Consider the following 23185-nt stretch of genomic DNA (forward strand, 5'->3'; position numbering starts at 1 on the left):
ATCTTGAATATATCGTCAAATTGAAGGGACTCATCATTTAATACTAAACCAAGATTAAATGGAATATGAAAATACATTTCATATGTGATAAATGTTCAACCCCATTGTTTTACAACCATGGGCCTCAAACCCATCTTTAAAACAGTTCATGGAATTCAAAGCTATGCTTGATTTCCAGTGCTACAACGTGAGTGTTGCTTCTCACTTGTTGCATAGGTTTAGTTATCATGCTTTGCCAATCTTAATATCTTTTCATCGAATGTTCTTCGAGATATGATGATAAGATCTTTTGAGTGTGTTTGTTTTGTGATCTATTCCTTCTAGCTACAAGAGTAGTTCTACGCATCTTACAATGAAGAACCATCAAGTCAGAAGACATATGATCCACCCAAGTTCAGTGAAGAACTCTTTAACATAAACAAACAACCCTGTTTTATTGCTTCTTAGGCAGTAAGTACTTTTACTTCAACTGTTTAGGTTGCTAGTGATGCTTTGTTTGGATTTACTTATCCAAGCAGTTCACAGATATGTGGAATACTTTCCAGTTGTATCTTAGAACATAGAAATTAATATTTAATTTCCCACGCAACAACTCATGGTCTCCAATCCATGTTGCCATTTCAAAACACGATGCTCTATAGCTCGTCCTTATCAATGGTTAACTCCAAAGGGTCTTGCTTGATCCTTTGCCAGTGTTTATGCGTGTAGCATCAATATTTAGCATATCTTTATTTCCTTGAATCAAGAATTATTCCTATGTACCTTTTCAAGTACCATAAGTATTCTTGATCTCAGTCTAGTTGATCTTTACTTAGATCAATAGAGATTGGTATATGTTCGTCATGGCTAAAGTCATACGATACGTTTTTGGCGATCCTCATATTATATCATACATGATAAATTCTTTTGTAGAATAATTCCCAATTGAATTCTATTCATGTAACTTTAGCTTATCTAGTTTCAGTAGATACTAAATTCAGCTAAATTCTTTGACATATAATATAGGTTAAGAATCTTATTTAGATCATTTGATGTTTAACTTAGTAAATGCTTATACATAGTTCAAACATCCTTTACTTAGATTTATTCACATGGGTCGAATATCTCCAATGGAGACTTTCGTGTTTGATTTAGTAAATGCCATTACTTAATCCAAAACAATATCATAAGATCTTTGTAAATAGATCTTAATACCCAGTATGTACTAAGTTTCGCCATGGTCCATCATTGATGAATAATTTCAAATCTAAGTCATTAGCATTTGAATGTTGTTTCACAATAGAGAGATATGTGTGTAATAGACATAGGACCAATTAAGTTTTAAGTACCCCTACTAAACTTCTTATATATCTATAAGAATCATGTATATTTTATGAAACTAAAATTCTTATTAGCTTCACTTAAAATACAGTTCCAATTCCCAATTGCTTGCTTAAATCTGTACTTAGATTTTATAAACTAGCTTTTCTTTTCAAGCATTTATTTGGATCCACAAATCCTACGACATACCATGTACATAGTTTCTTCCAACATTTGACTGAGGAAGATGTTTTGTCATCCAATTGCCATATGTACCAATATGCAATCATTGCTTGAATTATAGACTTAAGCATTACGATTTTGCATGAGGTTTCAACACAATCCACATCGTGAATTTGCTTGTAACCTTTAGCAACTAATCTAGCTTTGTGTGTGAACACAATTTCATGTTTGATGGTTTTTATCCTTAAAACAAACTTTGCAACCAATAGGTGTGAAACTATTCTTGCAAATCAACAAAATTTCAATTTTGTCATCAAAACATTGAGTATGTTTTATGGCCTCTAACCATTTAAAACATTTGAGTCTATATATGGCCTCTAACCATTTTAGGGAATCTGGGTTTCGTCATAGCTTTCTTACAAGTCACAAACTCATTAATCTACATGATAATAGTTTGACTGCAAGTTGTAGGTTTCTTCACTATCTAATGGAAGAATCGCATAGCTTCAATGACCTGAACTCCATGTTTCTTCACTATCTAATAGAAGAATCTCATAGTTCCAGTGACTTGAACTCTATGCCTACTAGGGTATAGAACATCAAACAATAGAATATCAATAGCCACTTGAAAGTCCTTTGAATATTCTGTTCTCCTTGAAGCACTTGTAAAGTCTTCTAAGAGATGTCTATTCTTTAAAGCCACTTCTAAAGTCCTTAAAGAATAAGTTCGGATTTTCTGAAGCACTTCGAAAAGCCTCCGGAATGTCCGTTTATGTTTGTTGTTCGCCTCGAAGACTTTCGAGGTCTATTTTCTCCCACTTGTCATTTTGGAAACGAATCTCCAAAAGGACATTATTTCGAGCAAACAAACATAATGTTCTCAAAAATTCGTGGTAGAAACAATACCCTTGTGTCTCATTTGAATAAATCACAATGAAACATATATCTAGACTTGGGCCTTAGTTTGTTGAATAACAAACACTAAGCTCCCACTGAGTTTAGCAACTCTTTAGATATATATAATTGAAAAGATATCCTGAAATTACTTTTCAATAGCTTTGACGAATTTGGTTTAGTTTGGTGGTAGTTGAGCATTTTGTTTTAGAAATTATAGGAAAAGTCTTTATGATTCATCATTGATCGAATCAAGTACTAATTGACTTCGATTATTCCAACTACGATATGCCATATCTTATGGACCTAGATTGTGAAATTACAACACACAATCATTGATGATCATATTTGGTCTCAAGTAATCATCAACATGGTCTAACCTAGATCTTTATGATTTCTTGCCAAGTGGATTTTATACTTCTGAATCTTGGAACTACCCAAACAGATTCAATTTATATCACATTTGAGTCAATAAACCTATATTCACTCAAATCCATGTGAAATAATAAAGTCATAAAATCTTTCTTTAGCTTTGAACTCTATTGTATAGGCGTTCTAACAATAGTTCATATCTTTTGTTACTTTCAACAAGTAAGACTAGCTTGTCTTAAGTTGATCTAGAAATCAACCAACTTTCAAAAGTCCATTAAAATAGAGCTTTTGAATGTTAACTTGTTGATATGGTCTAAGCAACAATGCCAAAGATTAGTGGAACTCAAATCAAGGGGTTGATTTGAACCTAGTAAAGTTCTTTAAAGAGTTGTTTGTTTTAATCAAGCATATTGACTCATTCCGTAAATGACCATTTCATTCAAATAAACAAACAAACAAGCATTGTTTTTGTTCTTCTGAATGTGAGTCTTTCTGTGTTTGAAGCAGAAATTTAGGTATGCTGATTATGGAACAAAATAGCCATTTAGTTCCAGCCTTTAAAAGGACTTAAAACAAACTAGATTACCCTACAACTAATGTAGCATTGCCATGCTTCATTTCCCACTTGTAGGTCATTAGTGTATACTAGCTTCCATTATTTGAGTTATTACCGAAGTAAGAACCTCAAGCGGTATATGATACCTAAGGAAGTTTGATTGCTAGGTCACTTCTCTTTAAACATAAATTTATAGGTAGAAACGGAATCGTAAATTCCTTTCATTTGTTCCTCGTTTTCCTATTTCTTGTACCCTTTCTTATAGTCTTAAGAATTGAATTCTTTAGTGTTGACTTTTATACTTTGTTAGACATGTCCAATGTCACCAACAAGGTTCTTTACCATTTTAATTTATGTTGAATATTTTGTTTCAACTAGATGATCTTACCAGAAGCTTCTAAAGTTCTCTAAGCATCGATCTATTCGAATGTCTAGGGACTAGACTCATTCGAGAATTAAATGGACAAAGATATTAGGTTGTTAACCATTGGTAAAGCTGAGCGTATTAAACTCAATGCTTTATGATCTCAAAACTACATTGTATTTTGAATTCACAAGCACCAATTGGTTTGCCATTCGATTTTGATATTCGAAAACAACCATAAAAGTCGCTAAAAGAAACGTACATTTTAAATTGCTCACTTTCTCTCATTTCCGTGAATCGTTCTTGGATTCACTACCAATCGAGGAAATTTACTGTTACCTTTCTAAAAGGATTTACTGCAGTGCAAGATATTTAATTATAAACAATAATTAAAACATACATTGAAGCATGCAAAGTCTAAACATTTATCATGAATAATAACTTGAAAATGAAAGCAATCATGCAATTTAAACAAGTCATTAGCATTTTATTCGAATTATGTGTTCCGGCAGGTGTGAATAAAATGATTCCAAGATCCTAAAATCATTGAAGAACTAAGCACAGTTTGTCGACTTAATCCTAAAACATCTTAGGTAAGCAAAAGACTTTTGCTAATAGTCTAGAAACTATTCTTGGTTGATAGGTACGTCTAAGAACTTATTAGGTAAACCTATCGATTTTGCCACGACATAAAAGGACTCCTTACTTATATCGTTGAGTTTCACCAAAACTAACATGTACTCACAATTATTTGTGTACCTTGCCCCTTTAGGACCAATAAGTAACACCTCGCTGAGCGAAAACTATTACTAGATTGATGTAAAGGATATCCAAGCAAGTGTATATTTTGGCATGGCACCTTTTAACTCAATTTTTAAGTTTGGAACTTAAGGCTCTTACTATGTTGGTTAGATTTTAAGTGAACTAAAATCCTTAATCATGCAACATAATCAAGCTTTTGATCTCATGCATTTTAAGACATATTTAAAAGCAATAAATAACTTAAAACATGCATAAGATAAATGTGATCTAGTATGGCCCGACTTCATCTTGAAGCTTTAACTTCAAAGTCCGTCTTGAGAATCTCCGTGGGAGGCACCATTTCCATCAAATAGGATAAGCTATAATTAAAACTAATTACAACTATTTGATGGTACGCAGACCATATTTGAATTGAAAAATAACTTTGGTGCTTTAGACCAATTACATTCAAATTAATGGTATGCAGACCATATTTTCTATCCTATTTAGGCCATACTAGTCACTTCATAACATGCAAAACAGTACATATACAATATATACCATTCACCCATTCATTATCATGAATGGCCCACATAGCTGGTTAGTAAAACACATTATGCATCACGTAAACATTTGCAGCAATTAATCAAGGGCACAAATAATCTACCAATTATTCAGTCCTTATTAATTCTAATCAATTTGTTTTAACCTTAAGGATTTGTAGACCTAATCAAGAGTTTATGACTAAAAGGGCTCCCACTTAAACCAATAAATTCATATGCTTTACTAAATTTAAACATAAAAATGTATTTCTAGTCTAACCGGAAACATACAAATTTAATTAAAATTTAAAGCTCATATAAATTTATAATTGAATCCAAAAAGTTTAATTTAATTTCAGTCGTATTTAAATTAATTCATGATTTTAATTTTAGTAAAATAATTAGAATAAATAAAATTTATTATAATTACAATATTCAAAATTAAAATCCAAGAAAATAATTTAAATTTTTAATTTTAAAATTAATTAAAATTACGTAAACTGAAAATTTCAAATTAAAATTTCAAAACGATCTAATCGTAACGCAACAACCCCACGCAACGTACGCCCATGGGCCACACGTACACAGCCATCGCTGGCCATGTGCGCGCAGCCCATGCGCTGCGTCGCATAGCTGCTGCTGCTATCCTTCGCAAGGCTCCACGCGAGCTTGTGCTCGCTGCGCGCGCGCCAGCGCTCGATGTACGCGAGCCATCGCTCGCTGCGTTCGCTCGCCAGCGCTCGCTTGATGCGAGCCAGCGCTCCTGCGCGTGCTCGCCAGCGCTCGCTCTGCGCGCTCGCCAGCGCTCGCTTGATGCGAGCCAGCGCTCGCTGCGCGCGCTCGCCAGCGCTTTCTTTGTGCGAGCCATCGCTCGCTGCGCGAGGCATCGACGCTGGGCGCAGCACTCGTGGCACGCGAGCTTGCGCTCGCTGCGCGCGAGGCTGCGCGCGCTTGCGCGAGGCAGTGCACGTTGTGGCGCAGCTCGCTTGCTGCCCACACGCAACTGCCGTGCCTTGCTTTCGCCCATGCCCATTCGTCCATTGCTCATAGCCCACGACACAAGGTAGGGCTGCTGCCTTGTGCTCGTGCACCATGGCCTTGCTCATTGCATTCGTGCCGCATGGGAGACGAGCTCCCTTGCTCGTCGTCACATGCCCGCACTATACAACACCCCTTAAGGGTAACACGTAGCGTCCATTGCTTTGTGCGTGCAAGTTATATGAACGAATCGCATAAAATTAAAAAATTTATATTTAAAATTAATGACAAATTAATAAATTAATATTAATTTCACAATTTTAGGGCGAAAAATCGAAAATTTATTATTCAATTGATTTCCGATTAACATGGATTCAAGCCTAGGTCATAAAAATTTAAGATTTATCATAAATTTACAATTTTTATGGTGGTTTTTAATCATAGGTATCTAATTAAATTATAATTAATTATGAAAATCAAATTAATTCTAAATTATTCTAATTTTCAACAAATTAATCATTATTACAAATTAGATTGCATAATTAACAAGGCTAGGCATTCAAACTTGTTAAACATATACAGTAGGTCAATCAAAATTCAAGATTTATCAACAAGAATCGCAAATATTTAATTTAACATCTTAAATTTACGAAATTTTGCATTCGAAAAACTAAAACCTCCGAAAAGTCATAGTTAGGCTTCGAATTTGAGAATTCTGGGTTCGGCCGAAAAATAGTAATTTTGTCAAAATTTTAGAATGCCTTTTACATGCGGAATTGACACAAAAATCATTCGATTTGGATGAGTAACGAAGAAACTGCCGAAAAACTGCGTACGTATAATTAAATAAACGCAATTTGCAATTAATTAACAATTACGAAAATTAATCACCCCTTTTAATTCTTGCAAATTTGTAATATTTAACCATGTTCATGTAATTTAGATTATGAAAATAATAAGAGGCTCGTGATACCACTGTTAGGTTATGATACATATGACAATTCATAAATCATGCGGAAAAACCATTTAGCCAGGAATACATATTATTTACACATAATCATATAGCATAGTTTAGATGCATACTCTTTGTTGCGTGCCTTCCCTAGCTGCGCCCGAACCGAACAAGAACAAGTCTTTAGGACTCCAAGTGTCGTCCCTCCGTAGATAGTCCACAGCACGTCCGGATCCGCCTTAAGATTGACCAACTAGAATCGCCCTTAAGGTACTAAAGATTTTCGGCACTCTTAGATAAGAAATGTGTCTGAATTTTCTCTCAAAAACTCACTTTGAATACTTGAATAATCTCATTAAAATATGTGACCCTAGGCACGTATTTATAGAGTTATGGAAAGGGTTTTGGAATCCTATTAGGATACTAATTTATTTAATTATAACCCTACTAGGACTCTAATTAAATAATCATTATCTAATAGTTTTAGGATTTAATCACACTTCGAATCCTGATTGCTTCAGGATTCCCGCACAAGCAATGCACGAGCACCGTACACCCGCGCAAGCCTTGCGGCCCACGCTAGGCGCACAGCGCTCGGCCCATTGCTGCGCTCCGCGCGCGCGCGCCCAAGGCCTTGGCTGGGCCTGGCCTTGCGCTGGGCCTGGTCGAGGCTTGGCGTGCGCTGGTGTGCGTTGGCTCGCTGGGCGACGGCCTGGCTTCGTGCTGGGCCTTCGTCTAGCGGGCCTCGTCCGATGCTAATTCGTACGATACGCTTCCGATTAAATTCCCGATTCCGGAATTCATTTCCGATACGAACAATATTTAATATTTCCGATTCCGGAATCAATTTCCGTTTCGAACAAATATTTAATATTTCCGTTTCCGGAATTATTTTCCGATTCCGATAATATTTCCGATTCTGACAATATTTCCGATTCTGGCAATATTTCCGATTCTGGCAATATTTCCATTTTCCGATAATATTTTCCGATACGTACCATGTTTCCGTTTCCGGCAACATCTACGACTTGGATAATATTTATATTTCCGATACGATCCATATTTCCGTTTCCGGCAATATCATCGTTTCCGGAGTATTCATTTCTTGCCTGTGACGATCTCAGCTCCCACTGAAACCAAGATCCGTCGATTCCGAATATCCATAGATGGAGTATCTAATGCCATTAAATACTTGATCCGTTTACGTACTATTTGTGTGACCCTACGGGTTCAGTCAAGAGTAAGCTGTGGATTAATATCATTAATTCCACTTGAACTGAAGCGGCCTCTAGCTAGGCATTCAGCTCACTTGATCTCACTGAATTATTAACTTGTTAATTAATACTGAACCGCATTTATTAGACTTAACATTGAATGCATACTTGGACCAAGGGCATTATTTCCTTCAGAATGCACTTCTACTGCACTAGTCTTGGACTCATGGTTAAAGAAAAACCATACAACAGAGGTATTGCAACGGTTTGGTTGAAGAACAACCATACAATAAGGATATTGCAACGGTTTTTTATCCTATTGCAACGACTTTAAGGTGTTGCATTACCTTGTTCATGTTTTTTTTTTGGTGTAGAGAGGGTCACAGATCGAGGACAAGCTAGAAACAGGTGGCATAAACGAGATCCGATTTGATTCTCATGTTCCAACTACGTTAGTTGTCATACTCGCTCGTTTACATAGCTAGTAGTGCATGCATTTGTCTAAAATCAATACCACCCCTTTCCTTTAAGTTGATTACACATTATTAGGAAGAAAATGTTTAGTGTTGTAACTAAGTCTATTTTCCCTTTGATCATCTTATTCTTTTTAGAATCAAACATGACTAATTCAGACTCGAAAATTCAAATCATATCGGACTAGATCCTCTTATTTGCGTTTGCTTATAATTAAAATCGTCAAATTTTGGAATTTCATATATGGTAATGCCTTTGTCCCTTAAATATCGCCCCGCTTTTATTTTTGATTAGTCCCTTTGAATTTGCCCCGCTATAAATAATCATAAGAGTCCAACCCTTTATTCTCGCATTCACTACAATTAGTCCAATTAATTTGTCTCTCATCAACTTTAATGCAACCAACCAATAATTAAAAATAAATAAATTAACTACATCTCTACAGGGTAACATGCTAAACAAAAGGGGACTGGTCGGAGGGAGCGTTAGTCATACTCTTGGTAAAATCTAATTCGTGGACCATGAACAAGGGTGTATCCAAAGAATACAAGCTAAGTGCATAGGCAAAAGAACACGACATTAATGTAATAAAAGAACGTGAGATATATTCTTTTAAACAATAATAATATTTATATAGAACGAAACGTGTGTTCTTTTAAGATAATAGCACACTCTTTTACGCAAATAATGATGTTCTTTAGTTGCACCGTGTTCATTGTGCACCTTAATCCTCCCTCTAATCTTAGAAATTTGTTCCTTAATATATTAGCACCATGGAATTAAATAATGACATTTGACATAACTCCATGTCATCATATGGCCATGGTTAAGGAAGTTGAAGAAGAAAAAGCCTGAAATTGGCATCTGGACAACATACATACAAATTGACATAAATTAATGCATCTAAATGACTAGAAAAGAAACCACCACAACAACATGATAAAGTGTATTTGAGATGTAAAGAAATCATGGTGGTGAATATATATGAGAAAGGTGCTTACAAAAGTTAAAGAATCATATACTTCATACGTGTGTTGTTACTAGTGGCTAATAAAAAAACACAAAACAAAAAGAAACGTTCGTCCGTTCACATTGAATTTATTTGGTAATATGTAACGAAAATGAAGTAGCTAGTGATCGAGATGTCATGCTTCTTTTACTCTTTAGGAAGATACACTACCTCTACGGACTCCCCTTTTCAGTCATTTAGACGTACTAATGCACAATAAAAAGAGATTAATTTCCAAATTAAACCTTTTTGGAATTCCGAGTTCCAACTTCTTCTTGTTAGTAGACCTGGTTATTGGACATGGTAGGTCAATGGATATAGGGTTAGGGTCAAGTTAACAGATTTTTTTTTATTGTGAGGCTTTTGTTGGACAGGATTATAGGGTAAAACTTATACCACCACTACAAAAATTTGTATCTTTTGTTACAACCTAATAACGACGGGTAAAAATCCCGTCGCAAAAGGGCTTTTGCGATGCGGATAACAACCCAACAAAGATGGGAACAACCGTCGCAAATGTCTTTTACGACGGGTTAACGACGAGATTTTTCATTAACGACGACCCCCTTTTATGACGGGTTCGCGACGGAAATTCCCGTCGTTTGTTGATTAACGACGGGATTTACTGTCGCGAACCCGTCATAAAAGGGGGCGTCATTAATAGAAAATTCCGTCGTTAACCCGTCGTAAAATACATTTGCGACGGTTGTTCCCGTCATTGTTTGGTTGTTAGCACCGTCGCAAAAGGTGATGGAATTTTTGACCCGTCCTTACTAAATTGTCATTAAAAATACAAATTCTTGTAGTGATTTTAGGGTTGTATATATATCATTTTTGTTTTATTAATAGTTTGCGAAAGTGATAGAAAATAATGGAACATGATGGAAAAGATTGAAAACGAATTAGGTGGATTAAAAAAGGAGCTGAGATGGATCGTCATGCTGTTTCAGAAACCTAAGCTTTTAGTGAGGCAACAGCGTTGATACCACTTAATTAAGATGAAACTTAAAAGCTCCCAAAGGTTGCATATATACTCTCATCGATCAATCGATCTAAAAGTTCTTTTTAAAACAAGAATAATAAAAAAGTAAATTGTGCTTTAGAATCTTTGACGTTTTCTTTTGCTTTTTTGCATGCATAGTCATAGAGGGACTAGAGGTCTCATCCCCGTCCTTGTGACTCATTTGCACCAAAAAAAATAGAGGGACTAGAAGGGGTAAAATATAATGAGTACGGAGCACTACGTATGTCTTATAATTTTATTTTTGAAGACGTATGTGAGTATGTCTTATATGAGATCGGTTATATGTGTAATATATTTGATTTCATCATTAAAAAAATAATTATTTGACTAGAAATTATTACAAGTTCACTAGATACTATTACAATTTTATTAGAAAGTATAACTATTTAATTATAGAAAAAATGTTATTAATACTATAATATAACTTTTAGATCACGTTGAGTACTATTTGATTAAAAGTATAACCACGAAGTATTTGGTAAGAAATTAGTCTTATAAATAAGAGTATAAGACTGTCTTATTTAAATTTTTTATAAAATGTAATTAGCCAATCTTAAACTATTTATTAATCAATTGTTGGTTGTTAATTAGTTCACTCACCTTATTTAACTGACCATTTTTTTTGTACTCAGTATTTTGTTTTTGGTGCAAATGAGTGATTTACAAGGGCAATATTACGAGTGGATGAGGTACAATTCGAACCTGCAACGTAACCTATCATTCGTAGAATCTATTACGTAATTTGTAGTTATACATTGGAATGACCCTGTTAAATATGAATCTGAGCCGTAACTATTATAAGGAGATATAAATTCATCTTGCAAGACTAAATGAATTGAGATTTTACCTTAAAATTGTCCATCACAATAACATAAGATATTTCATGTAACTACCTGGTAGATCTTAACAACACCTTTCAATATGTTGAAAAGCCAAATAGAAAGTCTATCATTTTACTTTTTACAGTGCGAACATTTTATTGTTTTAGCCATGCATGTCGATTAATAAGTTAAAACAAATACGAAGTATGAAGTAGAAAAAGTGGCCAAAAACCAAATACAAAAACAAGTCAAGATGGACCCGCCCGAATCACATTATTTATCACTTATTTATGTCGACAGACTAGTGTTATTATTTGCTCCAAATATGTACATAGTACTACATATCATCAATTCATCATATATTCATATGTGCCCTCTCCACTTTTTTCAACAAAAATATATTGTTACATCTGGTTGGTTTTTTTTTCTTCTATGGATTTGTTAATCTAATTCATATGTGTCATCTTTTCTTTTATTAATGTGGGACTCTCACACGTGATATTTTATTAGTCAGATCTTAACACTTCCCTTAACGTGTGAGATCCCGTTTTTCAATATGGATCACATGTGATATTTCACGGGTCATAATGTCATAATTGATAAATTAATTGTACAACACTTATGTGGTTATCTTTTCACTTGTCAGTAGAATGTTGATTGAATCTTTGATGGGGGTACTACATAATACGTGACATAACTCATGATACTCTTATCCCCTCCCGTCTTTTTAGCAAACTAAAAAGACCTTAATTTATTCGACAAACTTTTGTGATAAAGGTAAATAATAAATCGATAAATGTACAATATATAGTCACGTTCATGATTTTTTTTTCACTTACCCGTAGAACGTTGATCGCATTGGCGGAACCAGAATTTTGTTACGGGGACAATATAAATAAATTCACTCTCCTACATGGGAATTAAACCCGTCCATGGCCAATGCTATTCTATGAAGCATGTACACTGCTTCGAGTTACTTCTTTTTATTACCTACATATATATAGTGTATTAAAATGCATGTACTCCGTACTAATGTTTTTGGTGAAGGGAGGCCTAATTCTACCCTTGATTGATCGACTTTTTACTAGAGTACTCCACACTTCCACAGTATGTCATATAACTCATGAGACTCTGATATCCTCCTCTCTTTTGAGAAAACTAAAAAGAACCTTAATTTGTTTTTTACTACTAATATGGTTCTATCGTCAATGCATCTTTAGCCAAAGTCGTCCTTTTATAATCAATGTATAAGCATCACATATTAATTAGTTTTTTTTTTTTTTTTGGTGCAAATGAGCCACAAGGACGGGGGATGAGAATCGATCTCAGGATCACCTGGAACCGGGATAGAAGCTCTAACCACCTGAGCTATCCATCACTCTCCACATATTAATTAGTTATATCAGCAAAGAATATAGTGGTTAGTACCTTACAGGCTACAGCTCGACCACAATGATTAGTAGGGTACGTTTTTTTTGATAACACTAGTAGGGTACGTTAGCTTTCTTTTCTTTGTTTGTCATTTTAATTGATTATCGATCCGTGTCATGTGATTATAGGTGGCTTAATATATTAGGAGTATTAGATTTATATGCACGTGATGTGTATTATCGATTTCAAACAACTATGTATGTCAACCATTTTTTAAAAAGTATATAAAAGTAAGGGCATTTTAGATATTTTATGCGGAAACCAAACTATTCAAGAGTTAGCTTATATAATTGAGATTATTTTGATATGATTACAAAGTATGACGTTTGTATGTAGGTTTTTCGGGTCTTATAATGAGGAAGATATTATGAGCTTTTCCCAACAATACTTTTCTGCTCGGAAATAATTGTCATGCATGTTGAGCTGATATTGTGATTTGGACAAACGTTTTACCTTCAACAACTCTAACTTAACGAAACATATCAAGTAAAAAAATAATTGAGGAAGCTTGTAGATTAACAAATAAGGGTGTGTTCTCGAAAAAAAGTTGCAAGTCCAATAAGTTCAGATAAGTTGTAATCATATCTTTTCAAGTCTATAAGTTCCAATTATCTTGCCATCAGAATAAGGATCTGTTTGCGTTTAGCGGTTGAGTGACGGATAGCTAGCTGTTGGAGTAACGAGTAACGGTTAGATGTCAAAATAGTGGTAATTAGCATGCGTGCTTGAAAAAAGTAGCGGTTTAGATTATAAAATACCCTAAAAGCTATATATAATGTTAAAAACTTATTATAATTTTATCAAATGCTAACTACTACTTTCCTATGCTACGAGTACTATTTTTAATGTTTGATAAAAGTTACACAATCACTACATCTACCGCTAACTGCTACCTAAGCCGTTACCTCACCAAAACACTTACAAATTTTACACGTAGTGTTTTGAATATATCAAAACGCTACCTATTACTTCAAACGCTACAGCCGAACACGCTCTAGGTCCAATAGGTTTTTAGGTTTGATCAGGTCAAAAAATTCCAACGAGATTTGATAAGTTTATTCTCTTGCAATCAGGTATGATCAGGTCCACTACATACCTTTCAGATTTAATCAAATCCAATAAATTAAATAAATTCAATTCATAGAAGTTCATGATCCATCCATAAAGAGAACGCCTTAACCCGTCAATTACATATTCTATGAGAATTTACCAAATTTAAAATAAAACGTAAATTACCCTTTGCTTATTTTCCCTCTTTGACGATTCAACTCAACTTCCCTTTTGCATTTGTTTCTTCTCCCCAAAGAAAAAAAAGGGAAATGATTTTCCTTAAAAATCTAGCGCGTTTACCCCATTTGACTAACTTCTAATTTCCTTAAAAATCTCATAAATTTCCAAAACAAGAATCAATTAACAAAATTAAACCCAGTATCACTGACAGAAGTGTGAACCAAAAACCCAGAAATTCTCTTATAAAACCCCCCCACATTCTTCCACTTTCCCTCCCCTTTTCTCTTGATTCTTCCTTTTTTTCTTGATATAATCACTTTTCAAACAGTAGTTACAGTAAGAAATTTGTGGGATTAAATTTTTTATGCTCAATTATTGGGAATTTTTTTAGTGAATTTTGAGCATTTAATTTGAGAGTTAAGATTTATCAATGGGATCTTCAATTTCAAGTTGAAATATTTTTCTGGGGTTTTGGAATTTTGTTTCATGAACAAGATTTATAATAACAGTAATTATAACAACAATTTCTGGGTTCAAAAATTCAAATTTGTGAGACTTGAGAATGTTATTCTACAGAGGTATGCGATTATGCAGATTGGTTTCTTTCCTGTTCTTGCTCTTCACTTCACAGATTGGTAATTCTTCCTTTCTTCTGAAATTATGATATTTTTAAGTTTAATTTGCTGTTATTGTTGTTTTGAATTAGTAGTTTGAAAGTGTTGATTTAATCTTGTTCAAGTTCATAGCGGGAAATGATCTTTTGGGGTTTGCGGAATTTTCTTTTTTGGGGATTTGGATGGTTTTGCAATAGCTGAAACGATTGTGTTTTAGTCAATTATTCAAAATTTGGTGCTGCTGGTGGTTGTTTCTTGGTGTTGGGGTCTGTTTATTAGAAAAGGTGGGAATATATTAGGAATTCCATTTATTGATTAGTTTTGGTTGTGGAATGGCTGGGAATACTCAGTAGGCCGAGGAGCAAAAGGAGGAATCCGGCTGAGGATGGGATTCTCTAGCAAGATGTAGATGGTAGGCTCAGTATGCTGTTGAAATGGCTGCGAATACTCAGTATGCTGTGGGGTTATTCTTGGGTTATTTTGCCTTTGTGATCATGGTAGAAAACTTACAAGTTAGAGTATCTAGTTTGATAAATCAGTAGGGATTACTGGATTAGTGTCAGCCATTCTGGTTGCTGTCCACTATGAAGTCATTGAATTGTGATTTACCTTTCAGTTTCGCTTGTTTATATTGATATTAAGTTCATTTCGGTGACCTGATCTTGTTTCTTCCCATGGTCTGGTTGGAGTATTTTCGATATCTCTTATGTTGAGTGTATTGATATGAAGCCCATTGTGGTGATTGCAATATTTGTAAATTTTGGCTGTTCACTTAGCTTGAATGTATGTTATTCGGATTATTCCTTTTATCTCGAATAGCCATGTTGAATACTTGACAGTCTGAGTCGTGTCTAGTCCATAACTTAAACTAGTAATATGCATCTTTAAGATAACCCATCTTCTGTAATCATATTCTGAGAGCTGGAAGATTTCATCTTGACTGTACTATTTCTGTTCCTTCTTCCAGCACCTTTGACAGTAAATGCTTTTACTGGAACTTATGGAATTAACTATGGTAGAATTGCGGACAATATCCCAACACCAGAGAAAGTTGTTGAACTTTTGAAAGCTGCAAAGATACGAAATGTCAGAATATTTGACTTTGATCACAGTGTGCTTCAGGCCTTCAGCGGGACTGGGCTTGAGTTAGTTGTTGGACTTCCAAACGGGTACCTCAAAGATATGAGTGACAATGCAGATCATGCACTTAGTTGGGTCAAAGACAACATACAACAATTTTATCCTCAGACTCGAATTGTTGGTATCGCTATTGGAAATGAAGTATTGGGGAATGATCAGGACCTCTCGGAAAGTCTTTTAGGTGCAGCAAAGAATATTTATAACGCAACCAAAAGTCTTCATCTTGATCATAAAATTCAAATAACAACGTCCCATAGTTTCGGTGTTTTTGATAATTCTTATCCTCCATCCAATTGCACGTTCAGAGATAACGTGAAGCAACAGTTTATGGTGCCACTTTTAGACTTCTTTTCAAAGATCGGGTCTCCTTTTTGTCTGAATGCTTATCCTTTCCTAACCTACATGAGTGATCCAAAACACATTGACGTAAAATATGCTCTTTTCCAGAAAAATGCTGGAATTGTTGATTCCCAAACAAAACTTCATTATGACAATCTGCTTGATGCTCAGATTGATGCAGCTTATGCTGCTCTTGAAGATGCAGGTTTTAAGAAGATGGAAGTGATAATTACTGAGACTGGTTGGGCATCTCGTGGGGATCCAAGTGAAGAAGTTGCTACTCCAGAAAATGCAAGGACCTACAATTACAATTTGCGAAAGAGACTAGCTTTGAGGAAGGGAACGCCTATGAGGCCAAAAATCATGCTTAAAGCTTATGTGTTTGCAATGTTCAATGAGGACGACAAACCTGGGCCGAATTCTGAGAGGAATTTCGGGCTTTGGAAACCTGATGGCAGCATCTCGTATGATGTGGGTTTTCCTGCATTGAAGTCATCCGCTTTAGCTATATCACCCTTCTCCATAAAGGTACACATTTGATTAATTTATTTGTTTTTATTCTAGGAGTAGACTTGACTAAACTGGGCAGCTGACTGACGGTCTCCTTTGTCAAAACTTATGAAAGCGTCATCATGTTGATCTAAGATTAATGAACATTGCTTCAAGAAATAAGAGGACTTCCAGAATAAATTACGCAGTGTCTATTCAGTTAAGGTTATCCGTTATTGTATTGCTTTTATCTCCTGCCTTTTGTGGACATATTCGTATAGGTAAGTGTTTATCATTGCTAGAGATAAGGAGTTAGTATTTATCAATCTCTTTCCTTGAATCAAGGACAAGCCTTTGTATGAGCAATGCTAGTTTACAAGTTTAGCAATCTGTTGATTGCATTAAAGAGAATGACAGGTATACTAGGTTTGGTTTCGTGAAGTACTTTGATAGGGGGATATAGTGTGCTACATCTTGGGATCAAAGTTTCACGGTCTATTGTCTTATACTCTCGAGTCAACTGTTGTAACCGAAAGACATGAGGTTTATCTTTGGAATTGGCTCATGGTAACCCTTGGATAGTATTCAATATCTATCTCCAAAGCGATGCAGGATAGTCCCTGCGCCAGAAGTTGCATCGAGTTCTATTACTTCTGGAAACGGACATGCTAAATCATAGTTTTTGCTAGTGGAATCTGTATTAAATTTGCTGTTTATTTTGCATAGTGGGGTTGGAGTTTTTGTAAAGCATACAAATACATCAGAATTCATTTTTTGCTTATTCTGATGTATGTGGATGTGAACCTTTTGATTCTCTAAGCTTGGGAAGCTGATGCCCATATTTGAGGCTGTGAGAAGGGAGAAGCTTTTCAAATTCTATGACCAATAATTGGCATGATAGGGAACCAATCTGGTAATCAATTGGTAATGAAACCCTTAAGTTCTGTAATTTCTCTCTGGCTACAGAAATCTAAATATTCTTGAAAGATAAAGGTAGCGAAGTGTCAATACAATCTCATTTATCCAAGTCTATTATCTACTAGATCATGATGTCAAAGTCTGAGTACAGATTATCAGTTATGTTTTTTGGAAGAATTGGGACCTTTGGTCCATAAACAGACTGATGTTATATCATAAGTATCATTGGGAAGCTTCTTCTCTTGCTTAATTTGCAATCTCGGAGCCAAATATTTCTAGCCTCTTTATCTTCATTAAATTTAGAGGCATAATGTTTAGGAATTTGGTTAGCTAAGCCTCTCTCTCAGGTTTATTATTGTATTAAATGGTCTTCGCAAGTGAAGTATTTTTGAGGCACACTTGTAATGCTTAGGAGTCAATGGGGCCTAACTGATTGCAAGTCTGGTGACTATTATGTTAGTATTAAGGAATATTGGTTATGTAATGCTTCCTTGAAAACTGAAAGGAACTTTTTTCTCAAGAAAAATGCTTATAAGATTATCGCTTTCCCTTCGAGATATCACGTTATACAATAGCGTCATTTTTTTTTTCTTTTGCACCTCAAAAACTCTATCTAAATTGTGATGTTCTATCTGAACATATTGACCCTTATCTGAACTATGCTGAACTAATTTTTTCCTGAAACTTCCCTAGACTAAAAGACCAAATCCATATATCTGACTATCTGTTTTTTACAATAATGATCAGGATATACGAGCTCAAGGTTGGTTGACATCCTACTCCACCACATTTACTACTTCTATGATGATATTATTTCTGCTCTTGAGATCATGAAAAAGCATCGATTTAGAACTTCACTAAGGAGTTAAACAAGTAGCAGGTATTCTTCAGAGTGTTGAGTAAACTAATCTGTTGTGCTGATAGAAAACATGTTGAGAGTATGTTTCCAGCAGCCACAGATGATTTTTGTAACTATTAAAAAACTTGCTAGATTATGCTGAATAATATTTGTTGAATTCAGCAGTGTATATCATTTTCCAATTAGCAAATAAAATCTCCCTTCTGCTTTCTGCAGAATTTCCGACTGCTTGTTAGCTGTCAGACTGTCTGCTTTTCGGTGTTTAGCCTTTCAGTTGTACATAATTTTCGTTTTGCATTCTATGTTGGACGAGTGTAAATTATATTATATCCTTTGAAACAACTTTGTTGATAACAATTTTGGGTTCGGTGTTGCTTACGGTTGATGAACCTTCTGTCCAACTTGACACAAAGTTTACCAGCAAATAATCCCATCATACAGCTATGTTTTTCATATGATTTACTTTGTCCAATGAATACATAAACCAGGGTCAAAATTGACAAGATCTGATCATAAATTTTAAATATACCAGATTATTTCGGACAACGCCACAGAGGCAGAATTTTATTTTATTTTATTTTCAGAATCTGAAATTGTAGACTTGTAGTAGTAGTAGTAGTAGTAGTAGGAAGGCACGTTCAACATGGTGGTTGCCAAGTAAGGTAGTAAGTCAGGCTACAAAAAATCGCTGTTATATATAATCAGGACATAACCCAATTAGGCAAAAGGCGAGACCTTAAGAACACACACAGCTCAACATTAACAGTAAGAGAAAGAAAGAAAGAGAGAGAGGCAGAGCGAGGAAGAGATGGCGAATATGTTGTTGGTAGTTGCAGCAGCGATAATGATGGTGGTGAATGGGGTTGCTGCAGAAACATATACCGTAGGAGATGACAGTGGATGGACTGTACCATCTACACCTGATCTATATACCGACTGGGCTGCCGATAAAAACTTTGCTGTTGATGACGTTCTAGGTAATTACTACTCCTTGTACTACCTCCATTTCATAATGATTTTTACAATTTTCGTTATAATCAGTTTCATAATTTAAACCTGTGTATTAGCTTTTGTGATGCTTGAAGAAATGATATTCTAAGGAGGTTGGTTGGGAATTGGATCAACTTATTTACACCCGGCTTCTGCTCCGGTGTCGTGGTTGAATACTCGTGCTTTTCCCTCCTAGACAAATATTTCGTGTACTATCAATCCTTTAAAATAGACCCGCCCCGAAACCCATTACTAAACTGATTCGAAAACCTTGATCTTGAACAAACTTTTTTTATCCAAACCCAAAAAATAATGGGTTAAAACCCGACCGAATCCCTTTGTCAACCTTAATCGAATTAAATTCCCGAAAATAATTTATTATAACCGGGATCGGCCAGACCCGACCCGACCCGACCCGTTTGATAGGTCTGGTACTACAATGTCATAAGGCGGAACATTTTCTTGCAAGACACATCCATTAACTCCTTCCTGTTGCTTCCTCTTTTATTATACGTTAGTATGTTTGTACTCTGTTTATTATCAAAGTAGGTCATAATTTATAAAGTGGACGATCTACCCAAGACCTGAGATCAAATCCCGGCTGCATAAATTTCCCAAAGCGGCTCTGTAGCATTCTGTAACAGCATCACATACACTAGCATATATTAGAGTGCTAAATAGGTATGTTACCATGACATTGGTTTATACTTTAAACTCATATAAGCATTTTATGTTGATTGTAGTGTTCCCATTTTCGGCTCCTCACAACGTGGCTGAGGTATCAAAGGATGCTTACGATCAATGCGATGCTGGTGATGCTGAGGTTTTCAGGCTTGGCCCGAAAGAAATAACTCTAACAGAAAACGGGCCACACTACTTCATCTGCACCTTTGCTTCTCACTGTACTGGTGGTCAGAAACTTGTTGTAACAGTCGGGGCGCCCACCACCTCCGCCCCTTCGCCAACTTCAAGCTCTACTCCAAGTGGACCGAGCATGGCACCCTCGCTATCACCCTCGTCACCGCCACCGCCTTCTGACACACCCGCCACTGGATCCTCACCACCTATGTCTATTTCTACCTTCTTTTCTGTTTCCTTCATTGCCTCTGTGATGGCTTTCCTATTTTAAGCACAATCATCCCTAAACGTGAACTTTAACTACAATTATTTATTTGTTGTATTATTGTATTATTGCCAATTTTTCATATAATTCTCAAAACTATGTAATATTGAATTTTGTTATCATGGTGGGTTTTTGAGTGCTTAGATTTTGTAAGGAGCGGCATTTCATTTCCATGTAACAACATTTTATTAATACAATTCTTATTCCTTTCTCTTTTCTCTTTTCTCTTTTAATCTTAACTGGAGTAGTTTTAGGCCGTGCGATGCCCGTACTATATTTTTCTTAATCAACTTTACGTTCGGAGTAATAGATTTTATAGAAAAATTAAAAGGGCGTACGCTTCGTAACTAAACAAATAATCTGGAATAGGTGAATGAGAGGTTATAATTGTTAAAAGTTCTTTGAGGGTTGACCAAGATTTTTATTTTAAAAAAAAGGAAAACAAAAATTTAAGAAATTGCATACAATTTTCCTGTTTTAAACTATTTGTACAGATTTAACCACCTTTAGGCCCTGTTCTTTTTGGCTTAATTTAAGTTTCAGGACTTATTTGACAGTTCAGTTCAGTTCAGTTCAGTTCAGGAGCATTCAGTTCATTTCAGTTCAGTTCAGGAGCATTAAGTTCAGTTCAGTTCAGTTCAGTTTAATTCAATTCAAATTATTAATAATAATAATAATAATAATAATAATAATAATAATAATAATAATAATAATAATAATAAAAATAATTATAATATAAATATTATTATTATTATTATTATTATTATTATTATTACTTATATTATTTATATTATTTATATTATTGTATTACTTACTACGTATTATTTATATTTATATTATTATATTATTATATTACTTATTATTATTATTATTATTATTATTATTTATAACTAATTATTTATTAATAATTAATATAATTTATTATTATTTTTATTAATTAGTTACGGAATATTAGTTATTAATTAATAATTATTATTTAGTTATTAGTTAACATTTTTATTATTAAATATTTTTATTATTTATTATTTACTCCCTCCGTCTCTTTTTATTTTTTACGTTTGATATTTTTCACGCGTTTTAAAGATTAATTAATTTGCATCGAGATTCCTCAATTTTTTTTATTTAAACAAGATAAAGTACGTTTATTTATAATGTTTTCACTTTTACAAAATTTTGATATTAAAAAATGAGAAAAATTTAATGTCCCAATGGAAAAGTGTGAGATAATAAATGACCCAATGAATTTAATTGGCTAAAAAAATAATTTGACACAAATTTTGATAGACTACTAAGTCATTTACTACGTATGTGATAATATAAAAGGAAATGTAAAGAACATTTTGAAATACTAAAAAAGGAAAACGTAAAAAACAAAAAGATACAAAGGGAGTATTATTTATTATTTATTACTACGTATTTATTATTTATTATTTATTATTTATTATTTATTATTTATTATTTATTATTTATTATTATTATTATTATTATTATTATTTATTATTTATTATTCATTATTTATTATTCATTATTTATTATTCATTATTTATTATTCATTATTTATTATTTATTATTTATTATTTATTATTTATTATTTATTATTTATTATTTATTATTTATTATTTATTATTTATTATTTATTATTTATTATTTATTATTTATTATTTATTATTTATTATTTATTATTTATTATTTATTATTTATTATTTATTATTTATTATTTATTATTTATTATTTATTATTTATTATTTATTATTTATTATTTATTATTTATTATTTATTATTTATTATTTATTATTTATTATTTATTATTTATTATTTATTATTTATTATTTATTATTTATTATTTATTATTTACTCCCTCCGTTTCTTATTGTTGTATCCATTTCCATTTTAAGCGTTTCATATTGTTGTATCCATTTAGAATCTATTCTATTTTTGGACATATATTTTATCCTAAAATACCCTTACATTTCTATCTAATTACCAAAATACCTAAAGATTCTACCCATATGCATGCCCCTTTGACATCATTTGTGAGTATGTAATTAACAAAATAATTTACCAATAAGGTTCTACCTTATTAGTTAAGATTGTGGATCGAATTTGTAGTATATTCGAATTTCTCTCCCACAAATGTATTTCTATCGTACTTGCGACATATTTTCATAAAAAAATTAACAAAATAATTTCCATGTCATTGTTATATTCTCCATTTTATATATTGCCAGGAGAGAAAATTAGTGATTTATATGATTTTGTTGTCGTTACTTCATTTTTGCCAAACTCCCACGCAAAAAGAACAAAAATAGGACGATGATATAGGTCGCAACTTGCGACAAAAAAATAGTGTCGCAATCTTACGTGTCCATATTTGATTGGTACAACTAAGCTCCACGTAGGCAACATGTCACCGATTTATTTTTACTATCAATTCAATATTTTTACTATGAAAATATATAAATTAGGCAGTCGATACAAAGGTGGAAATAAAATTTTATTATATTCATAGTAAATATATATTTCCTTTTATCTTATAAATTACAAATTAAAAAAATAAAAATTATAATCTAATAATATTTTTTGTGCAATTAAAAAAATACATCAATTTAATTTAAAAAATACACTAATT

At 33.6% G+C, this 23185-nt stretch overlaps 2 protein-coding genes across 2 annotated transcripts; both read left to right on the top strand.

Annotated features, from left to right (window-relative positions):
- The first annotated feature begins 14101 nt into the window (after positions 1-14101).
- On the top strand, positions 14102-18668 carry LOC110796111 (glucan endo-1,3-beta-glucosidase 14). Its single transcript, XM_022001143.2, has 3 exons — positions 14102-14719; positions 15666-16705; positions 18332-18668. The coding sequence occupies exons 1-3, from the start codon at positions 14647-14649 to the stop codon at positions 18416-18418; spliced, it is 1200 nt and encodes a 399-aa protein (XP_021856835.1). The 5' UTR covers positions 14102-14646; the 3' UTR covers positions 18419-18668.
- A 145-nt stretch (positions 18669-18813) lies between these two features.
- Positions 18814-20767, top strand: LOC110796122 (cucumber peeling cupredoxin-like). Its single transcript, XM_022001153.2, has 2 exons — positions 18814-19420; positions 20177-20767. The coding sequence occupies exons 1-2, from the start codon at positions 19252-19254 to the stop codon at positions 20560-20562; spliced, it is 555 nt and encodes a 184-aa protein (XP_021856845.1). The 5' UTR covers positions 18814-19251; the 3' UTR covers positions 20563-20767.
- Positions 20768-23185: the final 2418 nt, after the last annotated feature.

The sequence above is a fragment of the Spinacia oleracea genome, chromosome 2 (assembly GCF_020520425.1).
Source record: "Spinacia oleracea cultivar Varoflay chromosome 2, BTI_SOV_V1, whole genome shotgun sequence".
Classification (NCBI taxonomy): domain Eukaryota; kingdom Viridiplantae; phylum Streptophyta; class Magnoliopsida; order Caryophyllales; family Amaranthaceae; genus Spinacia; species Spinacia oleracea.

What these genes read in the sequence shown, in the direction of transcription:
- LOC110796111 (XM_022001143.2), top strand. Translation starts at nt 14,647, where the DNA reads ATGTTATTCTACAGAGGTATGCGATTATGCAGATTGGTTTCTTTCCTG. An exon ending in GCTCTTCACTTCACAGATTG is followed by an intron (nt 14,720 to 15,665) that starts GTAATTCTTCCT and finishes TCCTTCTTCCAG; the next exon opens with CACCTTTGACAGTAAATGCT. An exon ending in TATCACCCTTCTCCATAAAG is followed by an intron (nt 16,706 to 18,331) that starts GTACACATTTGA and finishes AATAATGATCAG; the next exon opens with GATATACGAGCTCAAGGTTG.
- LOC110796122 (XM_022001153.2), top strand. Translation starts at nt 19,252, where the DNA reads ATGGCGAATATGTTGTTGGTAGTTGCAGCAGCGATAATGATGGTGGTG. An exon ending in TGCTGTTGATGACGTTCTAG is followed by an intron (nt 19,421 to 20,176) that starts GTAATTACTACT and finishes TGTTGATTGTAG; the next exon opens with TGTTCCCATTTTCGGCTCCT.